Source organism: Macaca mulatta, chromosome 6, assembly GCF_049350105.2.
Source record: "Macaca mulatta isolate MMU2019108-1 chromosome 6, T2T-MMU8v2.0, whole genome shotgun sequence".
NCBI lineage: Eukaryota > Metazoa > Chordata > Mammalia > Primates > Cercopithecidae > Macaca > Macaca mulatta.
In genome coordinates, this window is record NC_133411.1 from 156129984 (window position 1) to 156142123 (window position 12140).

Below are 12140 nucleotides of genomic sequence, written 5' to 3' on the forward strand. Positions count from 1 at the left end.
CTCTTCAGCAAAGTGGAAAGTATGTGTCTCTATTTTCCTGCCAGAGAGTGGTAGATTTCTTTCTGAATATGAAAAAAAAAAATCGAATTTGGTTATCCACATGGGACAGAAAATGAAAAATAATTTTAAACTGGATTGTGTATGTTAGGTGCAATGAACAAGATACTAAACGATCACTCAGTAGTTCCATCTGCTTCCATCTTCCCCAGACACACGCAAACATGGTTCCCTGTTTGCATATTATCTTCCCACTAAAAAATCACTGGGACCGTGGTGAACAAAATTGTCTGCACATCAGGATGATATTCTGAAACATGGAAAATTGCGATAATATTCCTTCCTCTTTCTCTTTCTGATTCGACAACTTGCAAGGTCAGTGCTTGGTATATCTTATGTTGCAGGATGATGGGCTACTTGAGAAAAACCTGAGGTGTGAAGATGTAAGAATGACAGGACTGGGGTGTGGTGTGAAAACTACATGTACTCAGGTTTTAAGCACAAAACAAAAGAGAATGTAGCCTCTGCCTGCAGTTAACAACTGCAATTCCTTAAAATTAATGTTCTCTTTAGGACCATTCATCTCTTTCTAGTGCCATCAGTGGTTCAGTCCTTACACTAACCCTCATTTGGATTATAAATGCAATAATAAAGCACAAGGCCGCCCCATTTGCTTTTCCCTAACTCACAATAAAACACTCACAATAAAAAGTGCATCCCACTTACTTCTTAACTCCCTTGTCCGCTGGAGTTAAACTCCTTTTGATTTTTTATCCTGGAGAAATGGTTGAGTTCTATCTTCCTGGGTCTCAATAATTCCTCTGAGCTTCCTTCAGCCACCTGTGACCACCTGCCCCTACCCACTCCCTCTCCCATACCATTTAATTGATTGCTTCCTAATTGCTGACTCTCTTTGCTCTCTATTAAATGATTCCTGTTAAAGTCCATAAGGCATTTTGCCAGCAGTTGGCTTTTAGTATGAAAACTAGCATTTCCTTAATGAGTCTGCCTTCCAAATGAAGCGTTTACTTACATTTTCCTAGTGGGAAAATGAGCTTTTCTTCTACACTTGCTTAGGGGTTTCGTAAGTTCTTTTTCAATAACTCATCCTTAACACTTTCTCCAATTCTGCCTGTAATCGATATTCCCTTCACATGTAAAGAGCTCAGGAGGAAATCAGCTATTTAAAAAAATACGCAATAGGGAAATTCTGCTACCCTGAGAAATAGCAACAGCTAGCATTCATTCGTTGCATATGATGTGCTAGGCATTGTGCCAATTACCTTATATACATTGTCTCATTATCTGTAACCATGACCATATTTGTGCTAAGCATGAAATTTCCTTAAGCCAGATATCTGAGTAGAATTTTAAAATGTTATTTTGTACAAAATCTAGACCTTTACCCCATTTTGGGGGCAGATCTGAAGATCTGGGCTTATGTTTCCATGTGGTGACAATCTATTTGATCTGAGTGCAATTACTTTATTTGGATGGAGCCAAAGTCACCATTGTCTACCCAGTGCACTAATGTTAAATGCCCAGTCCGGCTCACTCATTCGCGTCATCTGCCTGGCTCCTATAGGGATCCCAGCTTGTCACTCCTGAGGTAGACACTGTTATTTCCCCCACTCTAGAGGTGAGAGGTTAGGTAACTGGGCCAAAGGCATTATCAGTGTCAGTTTTGGGACAGGAACACAGGATGCTGCCTCTCTTTACCATTATGTTTTAAAGTGCAGCAAAGCCATAAATATTTTTTTCAGGATTTTTTCTTGTTCACACATATCATTTAATTTGAGCCTCAGAGTGGCTAACAGTTTTGAGCACTTATGCTATGAAAATGTTTTGTGTACTGAGTCAAATGTATGCATATCGTACATTTATGTAACTCAATACATAGTTATATATAAATGTGATATAACATAACATACATATGATATAACAGAGTTATACATATATGTGTATTATTTAACTTAATATATAATGAGTTAAGTGTATGCTTATCACACATTTATGTAACTCAATACATTAAGAATTATATAATACAACACAGAGTTGATATATATAAATGTTATATATAAACATAATATATGTTGATATATATTAACAGTTATATAATACAACACAAAGAGTTAATAATATATAAATACAACACAAAGAGTTATACATGTGTGTATTATACATTTAACTTAATATATAATGAGTTAAATGTATGTCTATCACATTCAACTCTCCATTGAGGAAAGGACCATTATCTTCTCTAAGTTCAGAAGAAGGAAAAAGAGAAATATATTGAAATTCAGCAATTTGCTGGTGTGGTCAAGTCCAACCCAGAACTTGCTTCTTTTACATTGTAGTACCCTCCAGGGTATGCAGAAACAGATAGCTAGTGCATCTTTATGACTAAAAAAGAAAGTTTTTGTTGTTGATCACCCAGTAACAAGAAAGTATAAAATCAGCATATTTTCTTAACAATATTTTTATTTTATAGTTGTTGAATAAAGTATCACTGACTTCATTTTACACTTTCTACATACTTTGAAAAATATGTTGTTTTCCTCCCATTTTGTAAGTCTAGGTCAGCTGTTGATGAGCCATGCAGTGTGTTCTCCTGTCGCTTGATGTTTTCATTCTGAAATCATGGTTGGTTTTCAAACACAAAAGTTTTCACTACAGTGATACAGATGAGGTTTATGTTTCGGCCACAGTCTTATACTCAGGGTGCCTAGAGTATAGGATATTATTAGGATACTATTTCTTTTCCTGTCCTAGATATCCAACTAAGGCTTCAGGACATGTTTTGAGTGAAGATGGGTGTTTCTGCCAGGATAGTATAACTCAAGGATCCAGGTCTGGGCAGATTCAACCATGGGAGCCAACACTTCAAGCAAACCACCAGTGTTTGATGAAAATGAAGATGGTAAGAAATATGGGATAGTGGCATATAAAAAAAATAGAATTTTGCAAAATTCAAGTATATGCTTCTAGTTTCATAAGTTAAGTATAAGCATTGTCTGTAGGGCCTTGAAGGAAAAAGGCAAAGCTGCGTGAGTAAGCCTGAGGACTTTGTAGGCTCATAGCTAGGTTTTACCTTCCACTTCCCATGGGACCTTTGGCAGCTTTCCTCATCTCCACTATACCAATGTCCTTTCTCCAAAATGAGCTGCAGTTTGGCATGTAGTGGATAATTAAATGATTTGTTTGTCCTCTGTGCTGTTCCTTGGCAGTTGAAGTTACCCCCATTGCTCATTGTTATAGAAAATATATTATCAACATGTACATAAATGATAACCGGTGCTCATAATATTATAGAATGAAGCTGTGCCTTCTGAATTTCCAACTACCAAGCTTTTGTGTACTAGACAAATCCCATAATACTACATCACAGAAAAAAGAATCAGTTTTATTGGAGAAAAGGGAAACTTTCCAGGCCAGACTCAGCAAGACAAGAGTAAAGGCATGAGTCCTCCTGATTCTCCCATCAGTAAGGCATGCTGGAATGGAGCAATGCCTCCTCATGTCCCCTTCTTCCCTATATGTTAAGTGTGAACAGTGTTGGCATATGCAGGTGGAAGCTGTTTACAGGTTGTCTGAGGGGAAAAAATGTCCCAAGCCCCAGGTAGTAAGTTGTCCAGACCTCTGAGAGGGAGCCCTTCTGAGTAATTCCCAGAGAGCTCTGCCAATTGGAACAGGGAGGAAAAGAATGGACTGAAATTCAGGAAATCTGACACCGGTCCTACTACCAGTTACTTGTTAGGCCCAAGCAGCTTATTTACTGACTCTATGTTCAATTTTGTTATAAATAAAGTGAGGAGATAAGTTCCTTCCAACTCAAGAAGTTTATCATTTTGAGATCCTAGGGTAACGTTGTGAATTCTGAAGAAGCTTCTAAATCATCAAGGGAAGTTTATCGGGTTAGAATGCAAGTTTGATTGCTGAAATGAAAACTACAAACAACAGCGGCTTAAGCCAAATGGACATGCTTATCTTTCTCATGAGACAATCTAGGCATAAGTAATCCAGGTGATGTGTGGTTCCAGCAGCTTAGGGACTCTGATGCCAACTACTTGCCTTTTTCCCTCTCTTCCCATTTCCAGAGTGGTCCCCTCAGGGTGGCTAACCAACCACACCAAATTCCAGCCAGTGAGAAAGGTGGAAAGTAGGGGAGGTTATGCCCACCGATTTATAGGATTTGCTCTGACTTGTCACTTTTGTTCACTTGCACTTACCTAGATACAAGCAAGACTGGGAAATTTAGTTTGTTATCTTGGGTGGCCATGAACCTTCTAAAAATAAGGAGTTCTGTTTTATTACAAAAGAAAAGGAGAATGAGGAGTTTGTCATGATTGGGGACAACTATATCTGCTGTAGTTGGGGCAAACAATCTTAGTTCTGAATCATTGGATGGAAATACTTTTAAAAACAAAACATACGACTGATCAGGATGCCTTGTTTCCAGCTATTCACTCAGTTTGGAGGTCCATTCTTACTATTTCTACAGAATAGTTCATAGGAACTTTGAAATTATATAGTTGGAAAGGGGTCTTAAGAAATCTTTTTTTTTTTCATGGCCATTTTTGTTGCCTTGCTTTAATTTATCAAATAGTAAAAGCAAAGATCTAGAGACTAATGATATTACTTAATTTTTCTGTCTCTAAAATGGAAAGACAAATAGGCTTGCTTTTCACTTAGTTGGTTTCCTCTGCTTCCTCTGGACTCAGAGCTAATATTGTACATGAGTCTGGTCGTCAGAGAATAGGGTGGAAAAGAGAGACCAGCTGCATGCTTTTAACTTGCTGGGCTACATTTGAAGGTATTAGGATAGCATTATGATGAGAAAACAAAGAAATGCCTAACTCTTCCTTGATTCAGTCAGGTTTTCCTCTTGTGGGATGCCCAAGAAAGCTACATACCTAAAGAATTGTGACAACTGGGAAATAAGTTATCCCTTTTTAGTTACTTTAAAGGACTCTAGAAAAACTCGGTTGGAGGAGAGTTAGGAGACCAGACAGGTTTTTCTTAACACCCTCTAAGTCACCACCTTTTTGTTGCCTGGCTTCTCAGCCCAATGAGATGAACCCACTGCAGCACCCATAAAGGGAAGATATGAGCATGGCAACAAGTCTGTGCTTCCCAGAGGTGCTAGGCTCTCTGTTTACACAGACAGTTGCAAGGCAAAGGAAGTAGGAGGGCAAGTCCACCTACTATAAACCTGTCACTCTCTAGACATGAGGAATACAGGAGGAAACAAGTTGGTCCTTGCTCTATCATTGTGAACCCCATGTTCAGATGGTGAAAAGATGACAATAAACAGGTAAATAATACATAAACCAGATAACTTCACAGTGTGTTAAAGTGCCATGAAGAAAATGACTTCTAGTGATCTTACAGACAGTGACAGTGATGGTGAGGAGGCCACTTCAGATAGAGTGGTTGCGGTTGTCTTTCTAAAGAGGTGGCATTTGGGCCGAAGCCTGAAAGATGAGAAGAAGCCAGCTATGAAATGACATGAAAAGAATAGTTCAAGAACAGGAAAAACAAGTCCAAAATCCAAACAATGACAAAATTAGGATTGAATAGTTGCCTATATCTTAACATTCTCTCATGAGCACGAGTTCGCCAAAGAGACTGCATTTCTTGCCATGTTAACTGATTTCTTTAAAAGAGCATTGATTTTGGGAGAAAAAGTATGCCATTCTAGGGAATTTACTTTTCTTTAAAATTCAGTACATTTCTTAAAGTTCATTTGACTCTTCGCATAAATCTGGATTCAGCACGAGGTAAAATTGTATCTGATTGTCGTGAAGCTCCTGACCAAGAAAAAACAACCAAAAAGCACCGATGAACCAAACAACGTTAATGCCTATCTCATTTTTGATATCCATATTTTTATATATATAATGAAACTGGGCCAGTATGAAGGGCACTAAAATGAGCCAACTTAATTATTTAAAAAAAATATTGCTGAAAAGAATCCCAATATGTGATTTTTAAAAAGTGTTTAATATTTTCTTCGAACTATTTAATATTCCCAATATATAGATATGAGAAGAAAATTTAACCAATTTTCCCAAGTAATATTTCAAGAATTCTCTCTCATGGAAAAAGTGTTTTTGTTCACTTTGAAGGTAATTAAGGAGCAAGATAAGAGGTTATTGGATGTCCTTTGAGATAAGCTATTCTTGCCAGAATTCATCCTGATACTTGTATTTCATGTTGTTCCATCTGGTATCTTATCTTGAACACATCATTTTATTAGTTACTTATGTTGATCTTTATTCGGTGAAAACAAAGTAGAACATTTTCAGGCCGGGTGCGGTTGCTCACGCCCGTATTCCCAGCACTTCAGGAGGCCAAGGTGGGTGGATCACGAGGTCAAGAGATTGAAACCATCCTGGCCAACATGGTGAAACCCCGTCACTACTAAAAATACAAAAGAATTAGCTGGACATGTCAGTGCACGCCTGTAGTCCCAGCTACTCGGGAGGCTGAGGCAGGAGAATCACTTGAACCTGGGAGGTGGAGTTTGCAGTGAGCTGAGATTGCGCCACTGCACTCCAGCCTGGCGACAGAGCAAGACTCCGTCAAAAAAGAAAAAGGCTTGCTAATTTGATTATATAAGATATCTTTCATAAATCTCAAATTATACTATTTGAGTATAGTATAATTATATAGATCTCAAATTATACTATTGTTTGGTTTTGCAGTTTTGACTTTTATGTTTTAGGGCAAATCTAAGTCCTAATTACTTTTTTTTATTATTGTGGTAAAATACATGTAACAAAACGTACCATTTAATCATCTTAGAATATACAGTTTATGACATTAGCACATTCACATTATCATGCAACCATCACCACTATCCATCTTCAGAACATTTCTCTTCTCAAACTGAAACTTGGTACCTCTGAAACAATAACAACCACATTCCATCCCCTCCCCAGTCCCTGTTAACAACCATTTGACTTTATGTTTCTATGAATTTAACTGCTCTATGTACCTCATATAAATGGAACATATAAGATTTGTTCTTTTGGTTCTGGCTTATTTCATTTAGCATATATTTTCAAGGTTCATCCATGTTGTAGCATGTGTCAAGATTCTCTTTCTTTTTAAGTCTGAGTCATATTCCATTGTATGGATATACAATATTTTGTTTATCTTTTCATCAGTTGACAATGATTGTCCTCACCTTTTGATTTTTGTGAATAAGGCTGCTATAAACATTGGTGTGCAAATATCTGTTCAAGTCCCTGTTTTCAATTCTTTTGGGTATATACCTAGAAGTGGAATCACTGGATCATATAATTCCTTGTTTGACTGCCTGAGGAACCATCATTCTCTCTTCTACCTAATTTTGCTCTGTGTTTTAGTAATGGGACACAGCCTGGCATGATGGGCTAGAGTATTGGAAAGGCATACACAGGTTCAAATCTCAGCTGTGCCACATGCCAGTAATCTACATGTTTCTATGACAAGAGTCAAAGGGGATATAGCCTGGTCAGCCATTATCAGACACTAGAGTCAATTTGACTAATTATATGGTGTTCTAAGGAAACTTGAGATACCACAAGAAAAGTCTGCAAACCTAAATAATTACTAATGAATTAATTGAGCAGGAACTTCTATTGTGAAACTTATGTAAACTTTGTAAGCCTCAGTTTCTTTATATGTAAAATGCAGGGAATAATTGGGCATACTTCATTAGGTCTTTGTGAGGATTTAATAAATAATGCAAATAAAACACTAAGCAAGGTATTTCATATAAAGTAACTACCCAATTAATGCTAATTAAGTGTTATTTACTAACATCAGAGTTTCCTAGTATGAACTCTTCCAAGTACTTTAAGTTCTAAGAGAAACAAAATTGATTAAATACAACTCTGTCGATGCCATGGTTGATTAGACCTATTCATGTTTCTATTGATTGGATTAACAGAATGGCAGATTTTATGGATTCTGTTAAAACCTATATAAAAACACTTTAAAAGAAGCCAAGTTATTGACTGCACAAAAACATAATCTCATCTGATATCTTTTTTATCCCCCCTGTTTAAGGCAAAATCAAGAACTAATTGGGATGAAAATAACTAAAGTTTACTTTGTCTGATTTAAGTCCCAAACTGACTAATAAGTAATCCCATTTGATCAACAGATCCAGTGAAAACTGTCCCCCATTCTCAACTACTATATGGATATTCTGAGAAATAATTCATGATCCAGAAAAACATTTTTTGTTTTCTGAAATAAAAGAATAGGTGTGCAAGTGATATTTGTTTTTAATGCTTACAACCCTTTTTTAAAAAATCTACTTTATTTTCTCTATCTGAATGCAGTAGAGTTTTTTTTGTTTGGTTGGTTGGTATGGTTTTGCTTGTTTGTTTTATTTTAAACAATGAACATTTTAAAAGTCCAATTATTAAGGTTTTCAGGCTGATTTAGAAAAAAGAAATCTTTACAGGAGAGAGTGGACTTGTTTACAATTCAGAGTCTAGGCAACAAGAAAAAAATCTTGCAGTCATTATGAGTAATATATGTATCCAAGTTTATACAAAGAATGTAAAGTTGATAAAGTTGGCTTAGTTAAATCAAGAGACAACTTCTTCTAGAGTATTATAGCTAAGAAAATTTGGTCTTAAGTTTAAAAAGCTGCTCTAAAGAGTTCATCAATGCCCTGAGTTTGCAGAGAGTTCAATTATTGCATTACTCTTTGGACTTGCTGAAAGCTCAGTGTTCTACTTTTATTTGGCAACACTCATCTCCTAGGATATGTGGCTGTTTCCAGTTTTCCAGCATCTTCAGTGACAGAGGCAATGAGATCCTTTAAAATGTTGGGCCAAGAAATTTGGCCACAGATTTGCAATCCAAAAGAAATAGGAGGTTACTAAATTGATTCCAGCTATGAAGGACATTGAAAATTTCTTTTGTTATTTGAATGTCTGCATGGCCTATTTGCACTCATTTTAATAGGCAAATGAATTTCCAACTTTCCCTTACCAGTCTTGAGTAATGTTATCTTGTATTTATTATTTTGCAGTAGAATGGTTGGAAAAGTTAAAGGAAAATTTCTCTAGCAAGAATTGGCTTCTTAAAAAAATAAGTCATCTTGGACAACCTAACATTTAGTAAAGGCATTTGTCATAAATAACCTCAAGTCCAATTTATGGCAAGGGTTTTAATTTGTAAGGGCTTTATTTCTCCATACAAAGGGATTGGAGAAACAAACTAGAAAGCCAGAAAACAGACCACAAACACTGAGCTAGTGGTTCCAACTGAAGTGTTCCCTGAGCAGTGAGTTATGAATACTTGTTTAGGAGAATCAACTCAAACAAATTTAGGAAAGTCATATCCTGCCTTTAGAGCTTCCAGTGTTTGTTAGCATATTAAAGTCTCTGAAATGACCTACAATATTGAAATCTCAGTCTTCTGATATGTGTAATATTTATTTCAAAATGAAATAATTTTTGTGAAAAATATTTTAATGTCTATAGCTCATAATATTCTGTGGATCTCAGTTTGGGAAATGAAAGGTTATAATCATATCTACTCTTTCTGTTGGAAACATCTCTCCATTGATTTTTCCTGCTGGTTTAATGGCAACAAATTTTTACATGTAAAATATTTGTAATCTGATTTATATGAAAAAATGTAATGTTCCTATTACATGATCAAAAGTGGTTATGCTCCTCTGTAAGTTTTCCTTACAAGTTTTTATGTTGCATAATTTATATCTATTTGGTTTAATGAGTAAAACACAAGATAGCTCCGTTTAATTCTGGGATGTTGGATGTTTCTAGTTAAAACACAAGTTGGATCTGATGAAAATTCACTGCTTCTTTATTATTTTTTAAAACTCCAGAACACGTTAGTTAAAGAGGGTCTTCTGAACAAATTCTTGTGAAGTAGTTGCTGATTATTAAGTAACACTCATGCTACCCTAACTTTTTATACTATCCAAAGCTATAGACATTTTTAATTTTCAACTTGCAACTACCTAGGTTGAAAAATTAAATCTGCAAGCCAGTTTCATTGTTCAGACAATTTGGTTATCACTTCAAGCCTACTGTCTTCAAAGAAAATGGGAGTGAAGGTCTTCAGGGGAGCTGACTTCTGCTGTATGGCCTTGCAAATGTCAACTCAACTAGAGTGACCAGTGTTGGCCCTCAATTCACTAACTCAGGTCCCATGAAATATACAGGGATTTCTACTATGCATTAGTATGTGACCATTCATGGAAGTTTCATTTGGAAACACAGACATTAAAAAGCCAGTCATGGAATAATATTCTTGCTAAAACAGGACATTGGCAAAAAGGACTTGAAAACTTATGGCTATAGATTTTGAATCCAATAGCCTTGCATAGACTTTTCTGTTTCCTCCTAAACTATGTTTTCTGTCCTTTCTGGAGGTATATTTATAGTAAAATAAGTAAGATTAACCTTGTTTTACACTTGAGTAACCTATACCTTTGATTATTGATGAGAATGACTTAAAGCAGAGTTGGCAACTTTTTCTGTGATGGGCCAGATACTAAATATTTTACACTTTCCAAGTAATACAGTCTCTGTCACAACTACTCAACTCTGCCATTGTAGCATAAAAGCAGCCTTAGACAATGCAGAAACAAACGAATATGGCTTTGTTCCAATAAAACTTTATTTATGGACACCAAAATGTGAATTTCAAAAATATTTTTCACATGTGATCAAATATTATTCTTTTGAATTTTTTCCAATCAATAAAAAGTGTAAAAATCGGCCGGTCATGGTGGCTCATGCCTGTAATCCCAGCACTTTGGGAGGCCAAGGTGCGCGGCTCACCTGAGGTCAGGAGCTCGAGACCAGCCTGACCAACATGGAGAAAACCTGTCTGTATTAAAAATACAAAATTAGCTGGGCCTGGTGGCACATGCCTGTAATCCCAGCTACTTGGGAGGCTGAGGCAGGAGAATCACTTGAACCTGGGAGGCAGAGGTTGCGGTGAGCCCAAATCATGCCTTTGCACTCCAGCCTGGGCAACAAGAGCAAAATTCCACCCCCCCCCCCCCCCCCGCAAAAAAAGGTGTAAAAACCATTCTTAGTTCATGAGCTATACAAAAAGAGATAGAGAATTAGATTTGGCCTGTGGGCCATATTGTGCTGACTCCTGCTCTAAGCATCTTGCGACATTTCTTCATATGCCCTAGGAGATTTCTGATATCCCCTTATAATACCCTGGCCTTACACTGAGACTACAATCTGTTCTTTGCAGATGCTTAATAAATTCATTCTTCCCTGTCATTCAGTTGATCTGTGTGAACCAGTGGAAATACTTGGGCCAATAAATCTAGTGTGTTTGAGGGCAAAATACGCTATTTTTGTAGGATATACTATTTAATGGCCACAAAACCTAAATTCAATTACATGGTTATAACCTGTAATGCATTTGAAATATGACTAGGCAGAATTTGCTTCCTACTAAAGATATTTATTCAATTGAAGAGCATCCAACAGTTGATGCTGATCCCCCATCCTGCCCCACTGTTCTACTTTGCAATTTGTTTGAATGAAATTGTCAATGTATTTCTGACTTCTGAGCAAATCCATGAATTGGGGTCCAGCAACAGGAAAAGAAGCTCTTGCTGCCCATTGCTTGGTTTGGCACCAGGAATGGATACATCCCTTACTTCCTGGGGCACCGTGTTTTATAAAAGGGAAGTGCTGACAGTGCAAACAGCTGCCATCAATTGGCCTTGGAGGCTGCTTCCCTGGAGAAGCTCCAATTATATTCTTAAAGGACCCCATCAAGCTCTTCAAGTGTTAGTGGCAACCATTTGCTGCCAACCATTTGAAATGATGAAGGGCTGGTGAGCCGGTTAAGTGACTTTTTTTTTTTTTTTTATTAGTGGATCCTAAGTGATAGGCTCTAGAGCTGATGTTCGACCTTAACTAATGTCATGGCATCAGAGGGCTACAGATTAAATCAGTGGTTCCCGGTCACTCTCTGTAGACAAGTAGCAACTAAGACAAAGCTTTTCTTAGTCTATGGTGGAAGAGAAAAATTAGGGCAATGTAATAAGCATCCCACAAACTTATTAAAACTATTAAAAATTTAATTTTAAGATTATGTCGCTTTTTGTATGTGTGTGTGCTTAGTATTTATGG

The 12140-nt window shown here is 36.8% G+C and overlaps 1 protein-coding gene across 2 annotated transcripts in view; it reads left to right on the forward strand.

The window, feature by feature from the left end:
* The window catches only part of STK32A (serine/threonine kinase 32A), a 151759-nt gene that overhangs the window by 1559 nt on the left and 138060 nt on the right, over window positions 1–12140 (forward strand). For both annotated transcript variants that reach the window (XM_015141153.3, XM_015141155.3), the window contains exon 2: window positions 2770–2917. In XM_015141153.3, coding sequence (XP_014996639.1) covers window positions 2866–2917 — 52 coding nt within the window. In that variant the 5' untranslated portion in view covers window positions 2770–2865. The remainder of the gene's footprint in view (window positions 1–2769; window positions 2918–12140) is intronic.